The sequence below is a fragment of the Oncorhynchus clarkii genome, chromosome 23, assembly GCF_045791955.1.
Source record: "Oncorhynchus clarkii lewisi isolate Uvic-CL-2024 chromosome 23, UVic_Ocla_1.0, whole genome shotgun sequence".
Classification (NCBI taxonomy): Eukaryota; Metazoa; Chordata; class Actinopteri; order Salmoniformes; family Salmonidae; genus Oncorhynchus; species Oncorhynchus clarkii.
This window is the reverse complement of record NC_092169.1, coordinates 30507214-30527915: the sequence shown is the minus strand read 5'-3', so window position 1 is coordinate 30527915 and position 20702 is coordinate 30507214. Positions and strand designations below refer to the sequence as shown.

The 20702-nt window shown below is 44.0% G+C and overlaps 1 protein-coding gene across 1 annotated transcript in view; it reads left to right on the top strand.

Moving 5' to 3' along the window:
* LOC139381100 (ATP-binding cassette, sub-family A (ABC1), member 5) overlaps positions 1 to 20702 on the top strand; it is an 87237-nt gene that overhangs the window by 55046 nt on the left and 11489 nt on the right. Inside the window, exons 18-30 of the mRNA XM_071124380.1 lie at positions 2411 to 2612; positions 2943 to 3109; positions 3393 to 3520; positions 4026 to 4163; positions 4394 to 4507; positions 7269 to 7439; positions 9452 to 9565; positions 9807 to 10013; positions 10209 to 10300; positions 13952 to 14075; positions 14223 to 14340; positions 15090 to 15181; positions 17393 to 17568. Of these exons, the coding sequence (XP_070980481.1) occupies positions 2411 to 2612; positions 2943 to 3109; positions 3393 to 3520; positions 4026 to 4163; positions 4394 to 4507; positions 7269 to 7439; positions 9452 to 9565; positions 9807 to 10013; positions 10209 to 10300; positions 13952 to 14075; positions 14223 to 14340; positions 15090 to 15181; positions 17393 to 17568 (1843 nt within the window). The remainder of the gene's footprint in view (positions 1 to 2410; positions 2613 to 2942; positions 3110 to 3392; positions 3521 to 4025; positions 4164 to 4393; positions 4508 to 7268; positions 7440 to 9451; positions 9566 to 9806; positions 10014 to 10208; positions 10301 to 13951; positions 14076 to 14222; positions 14341 to 15089; positions 15182 to 17392; positions 17569 to 20702) is intronic.

The window sequence follows — 20702 nt, the reverse complement described above, 5'->3', positions numbered from 1 at the left end:
GCATGCTTCAGTTTGTTTTCTTCCTGTATTGAACACCGATCATCCGTCTTCAATTTTATTGATTATTTATGTTAAAAAATACCTGAAGTTGTATTACAAAAGTAGTTTGAAATGTTTTACAAAATCCGCAGGGGATCAAATACTTTTTTCCCTCACTGTAGCTTAGAAAAGCACCAACATAACATGTTCCATCACAGGACGAATTTGGGTTTGGTGGATGCTACCTACCCGACTGCATAGTGCCAACTGTAAAGTTTAGTGGAGGAGAAATAATGGTCTGGGGCTGTTTTCCATGGTTCAGGCTAGGACCCTTACTTCCAGTGAAGGGAAATCTTAACGCTACAGCAAACAATGAATTCAAGACAATTCTGTGCTTCCAACTTTGTGGCAACAGTTTGGGGAAGGCCCTTTCCCATTTCAGCATGACAATGCGCCTGTGCACAAAGCAATGTCCATACAGAAATGGTTTGTTGAGATCGGTGTGGAAGAACTTGACTGGCCTGCACACTTTTGGGATGAATTGGAACACAACGACTATGAGCCAGGCCTAATTGTGTCCCAACTCACTAATGCTTTTGTGATTGAATGTAAGCATGTCCCCGCAGCAATGTTCCAACGTCTAGTGGAAAGCCTTCCCAGAAGAGTGGAGGTTGTTATAGCAGCAAAGGGGGCACCTACTCCATATTAATGACCATAATTTTGGAATGAGATGTTCGACGAGCAGGTGTCCACATACTATTGGTCATGTAGTGTATTTAACCACGCCCCCAAATATGCGAATGAGACCCAACCAGTACATTGCCCCCACCTATATTTTAAAGTGCGGTGATGATCATTCCTTATGTTCAAAATGGTGGGAAAATCTGGGTGGGAAAATCTGACATACCTATGAGGTACACCGAACTGTTCCATGTGAGTTTACAGTATGTATAGCTGTGAAGTGTATCTTTGACCTTTTTGTTCCCCGGGGAACAACACTACACTAACCATACCCTTGTTTTTTGAGTGTGTTAATATACCGTATGTTCCGAGCACTGCAGAAACATTGTTGCACTCCCAACAAAGGGGTTGCACGTTCAAATCCTCAAATAATTGTTGTATATTCTCTCAAGTGTCATTGAGCACTGCTAGTTTTACACTTACGTTACTTGATTCTGTGCAGCTTTTAGCAAAGTGCAGAAATGGCCAATTATTGCCAATTAGTCTGTAGAACGCATTGTTCACAGTACAAAATTATATTTTACAGTAATTGAAATCAGAATATAGCAGTATACTGTCATGTTTATAGAAATAAGAAGTTGTACGTTTTTACTTAATTTTTACTGCAACTTTAGATAAATTGCAAACGTATTCTTGGCAAAAATATATAGCCAATATATCTCCATTATGCCCATAGATCTGGTGGTGCAGCAGCAACATCCGGTAGCTAGCAACCAAGATGTTGTGCGTTCAAATCCCAAGTGAGGTTGAGTCCCAAGTAATCAGCATACAGCCGCATACTGTCCATTAACATCAACTATTCATTTTAAAGTAGTATTCTAAATGATATTGGACATCTCAGCTTTCACATGTGCTCACATGTTGTCACGTGTAGTTTCATATTCTCACATTTACATTTTGAATCCCATGTCACATTTATTTCACATTGTCACGTGTAGTTTTATGTTCGCACATGTTATCACATTAACTTCACATGTGATCATAAGATGCAATCTACTGACAACTATGTTACTAGGTCGTATTCATTAGGCACCGAACTGAAGAAAATTGACAAACAGGGAGATGACTTGTCCAATTAGAAATATAATTTTTCGTTTTCTGTTCAAAAAAATTGTTGTAATTTTTTTTGAATTTTACCCCGTTTTCTCCCCAATTTCGTGGTATCCAATTGTTTAGTAGCTACTATCTTGTCTCATCGCTACAACTCCCTTACGGGCTCGGGAGAGACGAAGGTTGAAAGTCATGCGTCCTCCGATACACAACTCAACCAAGCCACACTGCTTTTTTACACAGTGCGCATCCAACCCGGAAGCCAGCCGCACCAATGTGTCGGAGGAAACACAGTGCACCTGGCAACCTTGGTTAGCATGCACTGCGCCCAGACCGCCACAGGAGTCGCTGGTGCGCGATGAGACAAGGATATCCCTACCGGCCAACCCCTCCCTAACCCGGATGACGCTAGGCCAAATGTGCGTCGCCCCACGGACCTCCCGGTCGCGGCCGGTTACGACAGAGCCTGGGCGCGAACCCAGAGTCTCTGGTGGCACAGCTGGCGCTGTAGTACAGCGCCCTTAACCACTGCGCCACCTGGGAGGCCCTTCAAAAACATTTTAAACAGTGAGCCCGAAAAGTACAACCCTGTTGAGTAGCCTAATAACATATTCCTCTCTCCCACCCCTCCCGTCTCCAGACTACAGTGTGTTCAACCAGGAGCAGGTTGAGGATGAAGGTGATGCATCCTCTCTGGACGACACTGACCAAAGACTACTGACCTTCTCTGACAGCAAGCCAGAGGCGGTCCAGGGCCATGCTCTGTGGAGACAGCAGTTCAGCACCGTGGCCTGGCTACACATGCTCAACATGCAGAGAGAGAGGAAGGCCTTTGTCTACACGTGAGTCTGGGGAGGGAACTGCTTACCTCTCTATTACCTAACCTAATATGATGTTATTGACCTTATACACTGTGTTGTTGTACTAAGGCTATAGGCAAGATAATAGGGAGGTAAGCAGTTCCCTCCCCACATGCTCAACATGTAGAGAGAGAGGAAGGCCTTTGGCTACACGGGCTAGTCTGGGTTGAGAAGGACAGGGAACTGTTCTGGGTGTGAGTGTGAACCCCAACACAGTGTCAGTGTGGGTCAAAGGTCCATTTGATACATTTGGTGGCAGGGGAGACAGTTACTCAATGTATTTGTTTGTGTCTCACTCCCTCCCCCTCTCAGTCTGGCATTGTTCCTGGTCTTCCTAGCTGCTGTGCTAGTATTGTCTCTGGCTACGGGGAACATCCAGATCCACGCTCCAGAACGGCAGTTTCTCCCCATCTACCTGCTGAGACCGAACCAGGTTCCCCGGAAATACACCACCAGTCTACTGGTCCAGAACTCATCAGGTACGTCAGCCAATCAATCAAGAAATACACCACCAGTCTACTGGTCCAGAACTCATCAGGTTAGTCCATACTCTCTTCTATACTGTGAACTGATACTCTTGAATACTGTGTTCTCCTCCCATCACTACAGCTCTGAAATACTTTATGTTCTCTATCTAGCTCTTCCCAAGCAGTAGAGTTCCTAGCAGCATCTGTTCACAGAATATGAATGGCTGAATACGAGAGTAGAAACACTCTGGTTAGAAACACACACAAAAAAACTGTGGTCTGTTTCTCTGTGCAGGCTCGGATATCTCCGACTTCATCCGTAACCTGGAATCTCAGGACATCAAGGTGGAGATGATGAAGAACACAGACTACATGTCCTGTGCTCCTCACAGTGCAGCCATCAACGTCACCGGATCCAACAAGGTGAAAAATAATAACCCCTCTTCTACAGAAGGGTGACATTCTTTCTTTCTCTCTGTGAGTGTGTATGTGTGTGGGCGGGTTACCCTCTGATTATATGCATGATGTGGATGGTTCTAAATTAGATGCTATATGGAGTGCTCTTAGGCTGAGGCTAGTTATGCAGCAAGTGCCCTAATTGGTAGTAGGGTGCTTCAGTAGAGTGGTTCAGGTTTACCCTGGCTGTCTGTCTATGTAGGATGTGTCTACACAGGCAGCCCAATTCTGATTTCCCCCCTCTGACTATTTTGACCAATCAAAATCAAATCAGCTCTTCTGCCAATAATTGGGGCATAAGATCAGAAGACATAGAGAGGCCACTAATGCCACTTTAAATGCCCAGTCCTTGATTGACTCTTCTGTCTGGTTATAGGGTTTCAGTTAAGCATAGCTTTACACAAGCGCGCCTGCGCACACACACACAGACAACCATTGACACCATACACTTTTTTCTTTCTCTGCTTTGCAGGGTTTCAGATACAGTGTAGCATTCAACAGTACTACCGTCCACTCTTTGCCCATGACAGTCAACGTCCTCAGTAACGCCATCCTACGAGGTCTCAACGGCACACAACACATCCACACCTGGACCAAGCCCTTCGACTATGTAAGTCAAGTCCAATAAAACTAATGATTGGAATAACACTGTGATGGTTTAGTTAGAATAGCACGTACAGCAATAGTCTAGAAAAATGAAGTTATATTCTAAAACTTGTTACAGACATACACAAGCAATAAATTATATTTGTCCATGTATCTATCGAATTAACAAAAGGTGCCTGAAAAAGTGAGCGTCATGCTACAATAATTTTACGTTCCCTATGTTCTTCTCCTTAGCAAATTCCCGACGCCACGTCATATGCTCTGGTCTACATTGAGGCTATCATACTGGGGATGCTAGCTGCAGGCATGCCTGCCTACTTCGCCATGGACCACACCCGAGACAGAGAGGTAAGCACTAAGCGGTCGATTCACCCGAGACGGAGAGGGTAAGCACTAACCAGTCGATTCACCCGAGACGAGAGGGTAAGCATTAACCAGTCGATTCACCCGAGACGGAGAGGGTAAGCATTAACCAGTCGATTCACCCGAGACGGAGAGGGTAAGCATTAACCAGTCGATTCACCCGAGACGGAGAGGGTAAGCATTAACCTGTTGGATCTCTGGGGACGCTATTTCATTTTTGGATAAAAAACGTTCCCGTTTTAAGCGCGATATTTTGTCACGAAAAGATGCTCGACTATGCATATTCTTGACCGTTTTGGAAAGAAAACACTCTGAAGTTTCAGAATCTGCAAAGATTTTGTCTGTAAGTGCCCCAGAACTCATTCTACAGGCGAAACCAAGATGATGCATCACCCAGGAATTAGCAGAATTTCTGAAGCTCTGTTTTCCATTGTCTCCTTATATGGCTGTGATTGCGCAAGGAATGAGCCTACACTTTCTGTCGTTCGCCCAAGGTCTTAGCAGCATTGTGACGTATTTGTAGGCATATCATTGGAAGATTGACCATAAGAGACTACATTTTCCAAGTGTCCGCCTGGTGTCCTGCGTCGAATTCGGTGCGCAATTGCCAGCTGCTTCCACTTTACCATTTGATTCAGGGGAGAAAGCATGTGTCCAAGAACGATGTATCAATGAAGAGATATGTGAAAAACACCTTGATGATTGATTCTAAACAGCGTTTGCCATGTTTTCAGTCGATATTATGGAGTTAATTTGGAAAAAAGTTCGCGTTTTGAGGACTGAATTTTCGGGTTTTTTTTGGTAGCCAAATGTGATGTATAAAACGGAGCTATTTCTAATACACAAAGAATCTTTTTGGAAAAACTGAGCATCTGCTATCCAACTGAGAGTATCCTCATTGAAAACATCAGAAGTTCTTCAAAGGTAAATGATTTTATTTGAAGGCTTTTATGTTTTTGTTGAAATGTTGCGTGCTGGATGCTAACGCTAATGCTAACGCTAAATCCTTTGTTTGCTAGCTACTGTTACACAAATTATTGTTTTCCTATGGTTGAGAAGCATATTTTGAAAATCTGAGATGACAGTTTTGTTTACAAAAGGCTAAGCTTGCGAGATGGCATATTTATTTCATTTCATTTGCGATTTTCATGAATAGTTAACGTTGCGTTATGGTAATGAGCTTGAGTCTGTATTCCTGATACCGGATCCGGTATGGGGAGTTCCAAGAGGTTAACCAGTCGATTCACCCGAGACGGAGAGGGTAAGCATTAACCAGTCGATTCACCCGAGACGGGGAGGGTAAGCACTAAGCAGTCGATTCACCTGAGACGGGGAGGGTAAGCACTAAGCAGTCGATTCACCCGAGACGGAGAGGGTAAGCATTAACCAGTCGATTCACCTGAGACGGGGAGGGTAAGCACTAAGGAGTCGATTCACCTGAGACGGGGAGGGTAAGCACTAAGGAGTCGATTCACCTGAGACGGGGAGGGTAAGCACTAAGGAGTCGATTCACCTGAGACGGGGAGGGTAAGCACTAAGCAGTCGATTCACCCGAGACGGGGAGGGTAAGCACTAAGCAGTCGATTCACCTGAGACGGGGAGGGTAAGCACTAAGGAGTCGATTCACCTGAGACGGGGAGGGTAAGCACTAAGCAGTCGATTCACCTGAGACGGGGAGGGTAAGCACTAAGCAGTCGATTCACCTGAGACGGGGAGGGTAAGCACTAAGCAGTCGATTCACCTGAGACGGGGAGGGTAAGCACTAAGCAGTCGATTCACCTGAGACGGGGAGGGTAAGCACTAAGCAGTCGATTCACCTGAGACGGGGAGGGTAAGCACTAAGCAGTCGATTCACCTGAGACGGGGAGGGTAAGCACTAAGCAGTCGATTCACCTGAGACGGGGAGGGTAAGCACTAAGCAGTCGATTCACCTGAGACGGGGAGGGTAAGCACTAAGCAGTCGATTCACCTGAGACGGGGAGGGTAAGCACTAAGCAGTCGATTCACCTGAGACGGGGAGTGTAAGCACTAAGCAGTCGATTCACCTGAGACGGGGAGGGTAAGCACTAAGGAGTCGATTCACCTGAGACGGGGAGGGTAAGCACTAAGCAGTCGATTCACCTGAGACGGGGAGGGTAAGCACTAAGGAGTCGATTCACCTGAGACGGGGAGGGTAAGCACTAAGCAGTCGATTCACCTGAGACGGGGAGGGTAAGCACTAAGGAGTCGATTCACCTGAGACGGGGAGGGTAAGCACTAAGCAGTCGATTCACCTGAGACGGGGAGGGTAAGCACTAAGCAGTCGATTCACCTGAGACGGGGAGGGTAAGCACTAAGCAGTCGATTCACCTGAGACGGGGAGGGTAAGCACTAAGGAGTCGATTCACCTGAGACGGGGAGGGTAAGCACTAAGCAGTCGATTCACCTGAGACGGGGAGGGTAAGCACTAAGCAGTCGATTCACCTGAGACGGGGAGGGTAAGCACTAAGCAGTCGATTCACAGAATAGTAGACATTCCATGAATACTGTCTGGGACTGCTCTAATGCAGAACTGTCTGGAGCTTTCAGTTTTCTCCCGATTCAGAAATGACGTCATTGGTGATTGATTGAACAACAATAGCGGTGAAACTGAAAGCCTACAATACAACAAAAAAGGCACTCCTTTCGTGATCTACATTCAAAAACATGCATTTGGTGTGCTTTCCATATTGACTGATAACTCTTTCCTTTCTCTTCTCAATCCTAGATAAAGTGCCGTTCAACGCTGCGTATCTCTGGCCTGGTCCCGTCTGCGTACTGGTGTGGTCAGGCTGCAGTGGACATCCCCTTCTACTACCTCATACTGACCACCATGACCAGCATCCTCTTCTCCTTCCATACTGCCAACCTGCTTACCTCTAGCAACGTCACCGCAGTGGTCAGTTAGTTAGACTCGCGTGTCTAGTACAGTACACATGCACACTTCCGTGGTCAGTCAGAAACAACACACACATACAGTGGAAAGAAAAAGTATGTGAACATTTTGGAATTACCTGGATTACTGCATAAATTGGTCATACAATTTGATCTGATTTTTATCGAAGTCACGGCAATGGACAAACACAGTGTGCTTGAACTAATAACACACAAATTGTTGTATTTTTCTTGTCTATATTGAATATAGCATTTAAACATTCACAGTGTTGGGAAAAGTATGTGAACCCCTAGGCTAATCACTTCTCCAAAAGCTAATTGGAGTCAGGGGTCAGCTACCCTGGAGTCTAATCAATGAGACAAGATTGGAGATGTTGGTTAGAGCTGCCCTATAAAAAACACTCACAAAATTTGAGTTTGCTATTCACAAGAAGCATTGTCTGATGTGAACCATGCCTCGAACAAAAGAGCGCTCAGAAGACCTAAGATTAGGAATTGTTTACTTGCATGAAGCTGGAAAGGGTTACGAAAGTATCTCTAAAAGCCTTGATGTTCATCAGTCCACAGTAAGACAAAGTGTCTATAAATGGAGAAAGTTCAGCACTGTTGCTACTCTCCCTAGGAGTGGCCGTCCTGCAAAGATGACTGCAAGAGCACAGCGCAGAGTGCTCAGTGAGGTTAAGAAGAATCCTAGAGTGTCAGCTAAAGACATAGAGAAACTGGAACATTCTAACATCTCTGTTGACGAGTCTACGATGCGTAAAACACTAAACAAGAATGGTGTTTGTGGGAGGACACCACGGAAGAAGCCACTGCTGTCCAAAAAAACCCATTGCTGCTCGTCTGAAGTTTGCAGAAGTGCACCTGGATGTTCCACAGCGCTACTGGCAAAATATGTTGTGAACAGATTAAACTACAGTTGAGTTGTAGGGAAGGAACACACAACACTATGTGTCGAGAGAAAAAAAGACACACCAACGTCAAAACCTCATCCAAACCCTAAAGTATGGTGGAGAGAGCATCATGGTTTTGGCTGTTTTGCTGCCTCAAGGACTGGACAGCTTGCTATCATCAACAGGAAAAATGAATTTCCAAGTTTATCAAGACATTTTGCAGGAGAATGTTAGGCTATCTGTCCGCCAATTGAAGCTCAACAGAAGTTGGGTGGTGCAACAGGACAACGACCCAAAACACAGAAGTAAATCAACAACAGAATGGATTCAACAGAAGAAAATACGCCTTCTGGAGTGGCCCAGTCAGAGTCCTGACTTCAACCCGATTGAGATGATGTGGCATGACCTCAAGAGAGCAGTTCACACCAGACATCCCAAGAATATTGCTGAACTGAAAGTTTTGTAAAGAGGAATGGTCCTAAATTTCTCCTGACTGTTGTGCAGGTCTGATCCGCAACAACAGAAGGTTATTGCTGCTTTAAGAACATTTTGAAGATAAATACACAACGCAGAGTACTAGAATACTAATGGTCAATAGCAAATTGTAAATAGGAGTTGGGTTTCAGTTCAACATCTAGTTTAGAATCTGTGGAATGTCGCTCCTGAACTCAGAGCGACGTGTGCCACGTTTTCATTAGTCTGTACATTGAGTCGGGGACAGGATACTTGTTACTGGCTATTGGCCAAGTTGTACTGCACTGACTTCTGATTAGTCAACCCCAGTTTAGGGTGGGGGGTTATAAATGGCAGCCTGTTCCTTTGTTCGGTGGAGAAAAGCTGAGGAGAGGGGAGACTGAACATCTACCTACCAGCATAACATCCTGATTTGTCCTTCTCAGATAAACCTATTTTTCTCCCCCTGATTTGCTTTGGAGTTTGTGTTCACATACTTTTTCCACCCTGCACTGTGAATGTTTACATGGTGTGTTCAATAAAGACAGGAAAACATATAATTGTGTGTTATTAGTTTAAGCAGACTGTTTGTCTATTGTTGTGACACATACTCTTTCATGCCACTGTACACTCCCTCAGACTGACTCTCTCTCCATCTTATTTTCTATAGATCCTGTGTCTGATAGGTTTTGGTCCAGCTATGATCCTGTTCGCCTATGTGGTGTCTTTCATGTTCACACGCGTCCAGAGTAACAGAGACTTCTTCTCTGTGGTCTCCATGATGGTGAGAACAACAATCTTCCCTCCCTCCCTGTCACACAACATTTATATAACATTCACACACAACATTACAACGTTCACACAACATTCTTACAATATTAACAAAACCGTGATTTGTTTTTATTATGAAGTTTCATCTATAGTGAAAACAATATAAGAAGATTAATGATTTGTGTCAATGTGGGAGCAGCTGTAGTACTCTGTTTGGTTATTTTGTGTGTGTGTGTCGTTCTGTTGCATACTAGGTGTGTGTGGTGTCTGCCTCCATCGTCCAGCTGTCATTTGTGAACGACAACCCCGGGCTGACGAGGATCCTCCACAATACACTATGTTTCTTCAACCCTCTCTACCCCTTAATGGGCTGCCTTAATTCTATCACCAAGGCCACCTTTCTGCCCTCCCTCTATGAAGAGGACTTCCTCTGGAAGAACCTGCTCATAGCTGTCCTATCTGTAAGTAGCAGGAAATGCCCTGGACATTACAGTAGGAATAGGAGTCAGAGTACAGAGATGTTGAGGTCTAACATGGATTGGGTTTGTTGTTGTTGCTTACTTTGTGTATGGTAGGAAATTATTTCTGTTTCATACAGCATGCTAGCATATCAATATTTTTTGTAGACAGACATCACACACATTGTTTCTCCCCAGCCCTATCTGCAGTGCATCCTGCTGCTGTTCATGCTGCGCTGGTTGGAGATCCGCTACGGAGGGAGGACTATGAAGAATGACCAGTTCTGCAGGTAAGGGATGAGAAAAGAAGAAGAGGGGCATGGCTACTCAGAGGGAAGAGGTGGTGGTCAATGGATAGGGGGAGTATGTTGATAAAAATGTTGTTAAAGTCCCAGTGCAATCGAAAAGGACTCCTATACAGTAGAATAGAAAACCATTTGTACAAACTAGCGGAAATTATTAACACAACTGGTCACAAAGGTTTACTTGGAAGGGATATAAATACAGCGCTAATTTTGCTTTTATAATTTTTTTTAAAAAAAAGATAAGGACGCCACCCAGTGCTCTCACTATCACCCCCTATCTTTGATAAAAAAACAGATATTAAACCATTTTGTAAAATCCTGTCGTCCTGTCTCGGAACCTACTTACCCAAATTGGTACATCCTCAGATAGCCGCCATTGTCTATTACTTACATGCTCATCAGAAACCAAAGCTCATTGGGCAGTTATATCTCTCGACGCAGAAAAAAGCTTTTGATGACTAAATGGTCATATCTTTGGTTGGTTATTATTAAAATACTATGTGCCAATTCCTCAGCCATAGTAATAACAGGCAATACCTGCTCTGTTCTGGTCAGAATAAGTAGCAGGCAAGGTGATCCCATCTCACCTCAGCTATTTTTATTGTCTATGGAGGCCCTGACCCAGGGACTTCAACAATCAAAAGAAATTACAATCATATCTCTCAATTCTACGGGTCATGCCATCTCATTATACTCAGATAATATCAAACTTTATCTAGACAATGTACACTACTGGTTAAAAGTTTGGACACACCTACTCATTCAAGGGTTGTTCTTTATTATTACTATTTTCTACATTGTAGAATAATAGTGAAGACATCAAAACTATGAAATAATACATATGGAATCATGTAGTAACCAAAGTGTGTTATGTTAAACAAATCAACATATATTTTATATTTGAGATTCTTCAAATAGCCACCCTTTGCCTTGATGAGTTCTGGAGCGTGGATCTGGATGTTCCCCGTAGCCAGAGACAATACTAGCACAGCAGCTAGGAAGACCAGAAACAATGCCATACTGAGAGGGGGAGGGAGTGAGACACACATACATTGAGTAACTGTCTCCTCTGCCACCAAATGTATCAAATGGACCTTTGACCCAAACCGACACTGTGTTGGAGTTCACACCCAATTCCCTGTCCTTCTCAACTCAGACTAGGGGGAAGGGAGAGAAAGAAAGAGGGAGAGAGAAGAGAGAAAGAAAGGGAGAGTGCATGGGAGAGATCATTTGAATTACAGTGAGAGAGACAAATGCATAGAGTAATTGTCTCTGACACAATGTCGAAAGTTCCTCTGCCACCACGAGTATCAAATGGACCTTTGACCCAAACAGTTCTTTAGAACACCCACAGGCCTCACAAGACTTGTCTGAAGGTCCCCTGGTACCAGTTGAAAAAAATGTATGGAAGTATATATGGAGACTGTTTAATGACAAAAAAGAAGGTTTTAAATACGTTTAAATATAATAATAATAAAAAATGTTTCCTGATCTTTCTTATATCTCAAGATATAAGTGTCTCTCTAGAGACACTTCAGAACAAACATCATTTTTATATTTTGGGGGGACTGTCCATGTAGATAGTCTGTTATTCAATGCATTTGTATTGGCTAATAGCAGTAAGGCCCAAAACATTTTTTCATAATTATTATATATATATTTTTATACTTTATACTTATTTTTATACTAAAATTCAATATCAAATAACTAAATTATCCTTGGTGTGACCTTCTTAAAGCAATTCCATATACACTACCAGTCCAAAGTTTAGACACACCTACTCATTCCATGGTTTTTCTTGAATTTTTACTATTTTCTACATTGTAGAATAATAGTGAAGACATCAAAACGATGACTTAACACATATGTAGTAACCAAAAAAGTGTTAAACAAATCTAAATATATTTGGTGTCAGGTTTCCTCCAGACACGACGCTTGGCATTCAGACCAGTTCAAGTTCAATCTTAGTTTCATCAGACCAGAGAATCTTGTTTTTCATGCTCTGAGGGTGCCTTTTTTGAAAACTCCAAGCGGGTTGTCATGTGCCTTTTACTGAGGAGTGGCTTCCGTCTGGCCACTCCACCATAAAGGCCTGATTGGTGGAGTGCTGCAGAGATGGTTGTCCTTCTGGAAGGTTCTGCCATCTCCACAGAAGAACTCTGGAACTCTGTCAGAGTGACCATCGGGTTCCTGGTCACCTCCCTGACCAAGGCGCTTCTCCCCCGATTGCTCAGTTAGGCGGCGCGGCCAGCTCTAGGAAGAGTCTTGACTGTTTCAAACGTATTCTATTTAAGAATGATGGAGGCCACTTAGTTCTCGGGGACCTTCAATGCTGCGAAATGTTTTGGTACAATTCCCCAGATCGGTGCCTCGACACAATCCTGTCTCGGAGCTCTACGGACAATTCCGTCGACCTCATGGCTTTGTTTTTGCTCTGACATGCACTGTCAACTGTGGGACCTTATATAGACAGGTGTGCCTTTCCAAATCATGTCCAATCAATTGAATTTACCACAGGTGGACTCCAATAAAGTTGTAGAAACATCTCAAGGATGATCAATGGAACAGGATGCACCTGAGCTCAATTTCCAGTCTCATAGCAAAGGGTCTGAACACTTATGTAAAGGTTTCTAAAAACAAATTCTAAAAACCTGTTTTCGCTTTGTCATTATTGGGTATTGTGTGTAGATTACTGAGGAATTGTTTTTATTTAATCCGTTTTAGAATAGGGCTGTAACGTAACAATGTGGAAAAAGTCAAGGGGTCTGAATACTTTCTGAAGGCACTGTATTTAGCGAACTCCATGACAGTAGCTCACACAAGGGCATAAGTAGACTACAAATGCATGCTGGGGCAGGCATGCCCTGCTCGTGAAGTGAGCGCTATTGTAGCGAAGTTTGGAGCGGGCGAGAAACCCGACTCTCTAGCCTTTAGGAATATTTCTCCACGTTCCAGCTCTGACAGGTTGTGCAGAAATTATTTGGTTGTGCAAACCCACAGTTTCATCAGCTGTCCGGGTGGCTGGTCTCAGACGATCCCGCAATTGAAGAAGCCCGGATGTGGAGGTCTTGTGCTGGCGTGCTTACACGTGGTCTGCAGTGTTGGACGTACTGCCAAATTCTCTAAAATGATGTTGGAGGTGGCTTTTGCTAAAGAAATGAACACTAAATTCTCTGCCAACAGCTCTGGTGGACATTCCTGCAGTCAGCATGCCAATTGCACGCTCCCTCAACTTGAGACTTCTGGAGGCCCACCTCTTTTTTTGTTTGTCTTTTCTTTACCTACCAATTTTATTACAAAATGCTGTGTGGTTAATATGAATATTTTCTTTTACTGTAGAGGGGCAGCTTACGGTAGTATAAACTAAAAGTGTGTAAATGCACATCAATATTGTTTTTTTAATGAAAAAAACAAACAGTAAAAATAAATCATTGTTTTTGTTTCTTTCTGACCTTTTCAATTGAAAACAATCCCAGTGTGGTACTTGATATTGAGATAACAATGGCTGCATTGGATCTTTATGTCGTCATAATAATCCACCTAGCTTCGATTCCAATGTTCCTTGATTTGAATGAGACTTGAAAGTATGGTAACGTGAGACTATGAAACTGAATATTACCATTCTTTCTCCTGAAGGATCTCTTCCAATACTAAGGCTAAAGTGGAGCGTAACCCAGAGGAGGGGATCAACGAGGATGAAGATGTTCAGATGGAAAAGGCTCGGGTGAAGGAGGCCCTCACCTGCCAGTGCTGTGAGGAGGTGTGTGTGTTAAGTGCTTTTTTATTCACACCTTGATCTCTGTGGAAGATTAGTCCCATCTTTGAAAGGGGATTTGCCATGTTTTGACGGTTTCCTCAGATCTATTAACTGTCATCTAATAATATTTTTTTTGTGCCCCCCCTTCAGAAACCAGTAGTGGTGGTGAGTAACTTGAGGAAGCAGTTTAAATGTCCAAGGGAAGGAATCTCTCTCAAGAAGAGGAGGACGGTAGCCACCAAGAACATCTCCTTCTGTGTACGCAAAGGTCAGCCGAGTTTACTACTCTCCAACTGTAAACTGTACATTTGATCAGTCAAACACTAAACAATTCCATTGCTTGACATTTATCACATGAAGTTATGAATGCAATGATTTATGTCCAGGGCAATGGAGGCTGCTGAAGGGAGGATGGCTCGTAGTAATGGATGGACCGGAATAAATAGAATGGTATCGAACACATGGTTTCCATGTACTTCATTCCAGCCATTATTATAAGCCGTCCTCCCCTCAGCAGCCTCAACTGGATTTAAATGAGGCTTAGGTGGTGGGCGTGGTAAGGGATGTGGCAGGGGCGCAGTTGTTCTGCCTGCACAGTAAAAAAAAAAAAAATTTGTGGCCCCAATCTTGGCGGTGTCAGGAAATTATAGACAAGCCATTTTCCCCCAATTCTACACTTTCCATGCAGCTGCTATTATTTTTGTTTTAAAGCAGATTTCCTGCAATTCTATGCATTTTGCCATGGCTAATGCTGTGTTCTTTTGCCCAAACATAACAAAATATATACTGCTAAATTAATTGTTTTGGGATTTTTCTATTCTCCCTGACTGTCTATTTTTTATTTTGGTGATTGTTAGTTAAAAAAAAAAAAAAAAACATTGTTTGAATTTAAGCAACCCATCCAAGGATATTAATGGTAGCGAAATCCCTAAGGTCTGCACTGTGAGGCTTGGGTTTTTGAACAATGTCAATGGTCTCATAACAGATAACCAGTATATCAACTGTATGTGTGTTCAGGTGAGGTGCTTGGACTGCTGGGGCCCAACGGAGCAGGGAAAAGCACCATCATGCATATGTTATCTGGAGACACAGTCCCAACCGCTGGACAGGTACATACCATTCACCCTCTCTGTCTTTTGACTGGACCCTATATGGAATTTTTAGGGCCAGTTTCCTGGACTTAAACGTCATTTAAATTGAAAATGCCTTTTAAGCTGGGTGTACATTACACAATTTTGGTCCCGATTTAGCTGTCCCAGACAAGTTTGAGATCAGAGACAAAATCCCCATGTTGTTGCCTACTTGGGGTGCGCGGCAGTAACCAACGCTTGTTTAATGGGAGTGGGCCAGAGACTCAATCTGAGGGCTAACGATCAATCTTTGAGCAGTCCCAGACGTCACGATATTTTCAAACAATTCTCGTTGTGTGAGATGTGCAACGACAAGTTTTGAGAACGGTGATGCGCAATAGCCAATGAGAGCACGTTGCTTCACGTCACCCATAATGTGTAGACTCGAGAAGGAGCGATGACTACTGCTAGTATGCATTTGTACTTGCCTTTAAATCAAAGCCAACGTGTCAAATTGTTACAGCTCTGAAGTTCACAATCAATCTTATTAATTTCCAATTGTTGGCTAGATATTTCAACTCTGAATGGCAAGCGTGAATGTCTGACTGAAAACATTTAGGACTGCTTTGAGCCACAGCTTGTTGTAGCTACGTTAAATCTAATCCCATCATTGTTTTCGTGCGACACCGTGGTATTGGCAATCCTCAAGACCCAGTGAAGGATCTTGTAGTCTGTACCACCATCGTTTAGTGTGCGCACAACTACAGGAAAGATGGTTGTTTAATGTGAGGTTTAGCCTTAAAGGCCCAGTGCAGTCAAAAACTAGATTTTCCTTGACTTTTTCCACATTTTGTTACGTTAGCCTTATTCTAAAATGTATGAAATTGTTTTTTCCTCAATCTACACAATACCCCATGACAAAGGAAAAAAATATTTTAATACAGTTTTGCAAATTAAACGATTACATTTGTGTAAGTATTCAGACCCTTTACTCAGGTTCTGTCAGGTTGGATGGGGAGTGTCACTGCATAGCTATTTTCAGGTCTCTCCAAAGATGTTCAAATCGGGTTCAAGTCCGGGCTCTGGCTGGGCCACTCAAGGATATTCAGAGACTTGTCCCGAAGCCACTTTTGCGTTGTCTTGGCTGTGTGCTTAGTGTCTTGATGCTGCCACCACCATATAGGGCTGGGCAATATGGTCAAAATCTCATAACGCTAAGCGTTTTCCAATTGACAAAAAATATTGCTGTAAAGAGTGATTTGCAACAATTAAATATTATGTTCTATCGTCACACGATCTATATATCGCCCAGCCCTACCAGCATGCTTCACCATAGGGATGGTGCCAGGTTTCCTCCAGATGTGACACTTTGCTGTCAAGCCAAAGAGTTCAATCTTGGTTTCATCTGACCAGAGAATCTAGTTTCTCATGGTCTGAGTCCTTCAGGTGCCTTTTGGCAAACTCCAAGCGCCTTTCGTCTGTCCATTCTACCATAAAGGCCTGATTGGTTGAGTATTGCAGAGATGGTTGTCCCAACTCCACAGAGGAACTCTGGGGTTCTTCGTCAACTCCCTGACCAAGGTGCTTCTCTCCCGATTGCTCAGTTTAAGATGAGTCTAGGTGGTTCCAAACTTCTTCCATTTAAGAATGGAGGCCACTGTGTTCTTGTGCACCTTCATTGCTGCAGAAATGTTTTGGTGCCTTGACACAATCCCGTCTCGGAGCTCTCCAGACAAACTCATGGCTTGGTTTTTGCTCTGACATGCACCGTCAACTGTGGGACCTTGTATAGTAACTTTCCAAATCATGTCCAATGAAGTTGTAGAAACATCAAGGATGATCAATGGAACAGGATACACCTGATGAGCTCAAGTCATGTAAATGTTTATTTGCAAACCTGTTTTTGCTTTGTCATTAAGCGGTATCGTGTAGATTGAGATTTCTTTTAATCAATTTTAGAATAAGGCTTTCAATATGATGAAAGGGGTCTGAATACTTATTATTATTCTAACCTCAGTGGAAACAATACATACAGTCAAAATTGGGATGCTGTCCAGTCCAAACAATTCTTGCTTGAGAAATTGCTCTTTCCTAAGGTTGGTTTTCAATCAAAATTGTATAAAACAATCACAAATAAAAGGTACTTAATTATTGCCCAGAAATGGTTTAATATTGAGACAAAAAAAACAGCTGCTTTTAAGGTCCAATCTGATCCTATGATTGAATATAACAGTGTTTTTCTTGCCTCAGGTCCTGATGGGGGACTACAGTACAGAGTTCCGTCCAGTAGACAACCCCCTGGAGCATATAGGCTACTGTCCCCAGGTCAGCCCTTTGTGGCCCCGCATCACCCTGGAGGAACACCTGGAGATCTACGCTGCCATCAAGGGCCTCCGCGGACAGGACGTCCCTGGCATCATCACACGGTAACTATCCACTATCATGTTAACACTTGTCATTTAGCAGATGCTCTTTTCCAGTGTGACTGCATTCATGTTAACTAGGAAGGACAACCACATCACTGGCAACGAAAGTGTGGTGGGTGGGGGCAGTTGCTGTTCCGATCGTGAGGAGGAGCGGGGTGATATAGGAGAACTTGAAAACCAGGCAGGCGGCAGCGTTCTGGATAAGTTTCAGGGGTTTGATGGCACAAGCGGGTAACCCAGCCAACAGCAAGTTGCAGTGGTCCAGACCGGAGATGACAAGTGCCTGGATTGACCTTCACCACTTCCTGTGTATTATAGGGTCGTACTCTACAGGTGTTGTAGAGCACGAACGGGTCACTGCTTTGATGTTTGCAGAGAACAATAGTGTCACGCCAAGGTTCTTCGCACTCTGGGAGGGCGACACTGGAGTTGTCAACCGTGATGGAGATTTCTTTGAGCGGTCAGGCCTTCCCCCAGGGGAAGAGCAGTTATGTCTTATTGAGCTTGAGGTGGTGGGCCGGGCACCTGGGTGTCAGAAGGGAAAGTAGTTGCGTGTCATCTGCAGAGCAATGATAGGAGAAACCATGTGAGGATATGACGGAGCCGAGTGACTTGGTGTATAGAGGCCCTAGAACCGAGCGCTGGGGGACACCAGTAAATCTGTGTCCGACGCAGATCCTCTCCATGTCATCTGGTAGGAGCGGCCTGCCAGGTAGGATGCAATCCAAGAGTGTGCAGAGCCCGAGATGCCCTGCCCTGAGAGGGTGGAGAGGAGGATCTGATGGTTCATGGTGTCAAAGGCAGTGGATAGATCTAGGAGGATGAGAACAGAGGAGAGAGTCAGCTTTGGCAGTGCAGAGAGCCTCTGACACAGAAGAGCAGTCACGGTTGGGTGACCCATCTTGAAGCCTGACTAGTTAGGGTCAAGATCATAGAGAGCCATAACGATGAAGTTGATCATAGACAGCACACTCAGGTGTTTTGGAAAGAAAAGGCTATAGGTCTATAGTTTGATGTCAGATGAGTCGAGTGTTGGTTTCTTGAGGGGAGAAACCATTTTGAAGTTAGAGGGGACGCAGCCAGTGGTCAGGGATAAGTTGATGGGAGAAGGTCTCCAAGATGGTCTGGGGTCGAGCCGGCAGGTTGTCCAGTGGCCAGACGTCATCTGGAAAAGGGGAGAAAGAGGTCAAGGTGTAGGGTAGTTCTGAGTGAGACCAGTGGACTCAATAGGCTGAGTGAAGGAGTAGCAGATGTCGTCAATCGTTTTTTTCCCCCCAAAGTTGTTGACAAAGTCGTCCGGAGGGGGGGGGGGGGGGGGGGGGGGGGGGGGGGTAAAGGATTAAGGAGGGAGAAGGTGGAAGAGTTTCCTAGGGTAAGAGGCAGAAGCATGAAATGTAGTGGTTGAAAGTGGCTTTAGAAGCAGATACAGAGGAAGAGTAGGTAGAGAGGAGGGAGTGAAAGGATGATGGGTTCTCTGGAAGTTTGTTCCTCCATTTTCCTCTCAGCCCTGTTTTGTAAACTCACAATGAGTCACTCAGCCACGGAGCAGGAGGAGAGGGCCGAGCCGGCCGGGAGGAAAGGACTGTGCAGGATCATAGAATGTGGAAAGGGAGGGGAGGGGAGTAGAGTCGAAGAGGCAGAGTCGGGATAAGTATTTAGCAGAAGGGAGAGGAGATGGACAGGTGAGAATAGAAATTAGTAGACCTGTGTCACCACCACCAAAGACCAGGTGCTCTCGGACTATGAGAGAAACAGTCAGATGTAGAGTAGCTGGAGTAGCAGTGTTCTCTGGGGTGATACATGTCTTTTGTCAGGGCCAGAAAGTCGAGGAACTGAAGGGCAGCATAGAGTGAGATGAACTAGGCATTCTTGACCGCAGAGTGGCAGTTCCAAATGCTGCCAGAGACCAGGAATTCCACATGGATTGTCCGTGCAGGGTGCACTAAATTAGGAGGGTTGCAACCAAGTTGTGGGGAACGTCTGTAAATCCTACAGGGGTAGGTGCAAACAGGTATAGAAAACACACAGGGTTCACAAAGCTGCAAAATCAGAAAGTAAATAACTAGGTAAGATATACTCAAGTGAGAGTGTGGAGCCTTCCTCCAACAACTCCACAGAACCGTCTTTGTTTCGGCGTTGGTCTTAGTTATGAGACCGAACTGACACAACCGCTGCTTACAGCTATCGCTGAGAAACCAGGGAAGACTGAAGAACTAACACTAATTGCTAATTGCTTATCAGAGGTGGAGAGCACGCATCCCTGTACTAATTGCTGATTGCCTAGGAGAAGCGAAAGCACTCCCCCTCCAACATAGCCACTGATTACCCAAAAGAAGTCACAAATGGCCCTGTACCTTCATCCTGATTGATGAACTATCTGCAAATTATGAACAGTCAGCAGACACCAAGTAGGTCACTGTGAAGACAGGGAGCACTTAAAGTAGATGACCCTAGCTAGCTTACAGACAGTACTAGACATTTGTAGATAAAGACAACAAAAAAAATGATACTATCAGGAGTCCTCAAGCTATAGAATGAAGCACACTGAGATGGTGCCTGAGAAGCTGGTTATATGCAGTACACTCAGAAAAGAGATGTTAACCACTGTGCCACAAAGAGGGACTTAGGGTAATTACAATTGGCTCAGAACAGGGCAGCACGGCTGGCCCTTTAAAGTAAACTGAGAGCTAACAATGATATGAATGTAAATCTCTCATGGCTCAAAGTGGAAGAGAGATTGACTTCATCACTACTTGTTTCTGTAAGAGGTGTTGACATGCTGAATGCACCGAGGTGTCTGTTTAAACTACTAGCACACAGCTCAGACACCCATGCATACCCCACAAGACATGTCACCAGAGGTCTCTTCACAATGCTCAAGTCCAGATTTAAAATTTAAATAAAAAAATAATAATAAAAAAAGCTAAAAATACACCTTATGGAACAGCAGGGACTGTAAAGAGACACACAAAGGTGCAGACACAACCATACGCACACAAGCGTTAGCACACACACTCTACACACACGTACATTATAATATTGTTGTATGGTGGTTTTATACAGTTTGTATTGTAGATATGTAGTGGTGTAATAATGTTATATGATGTCCTGTTTTCTCTGTTTTTATATGTAAT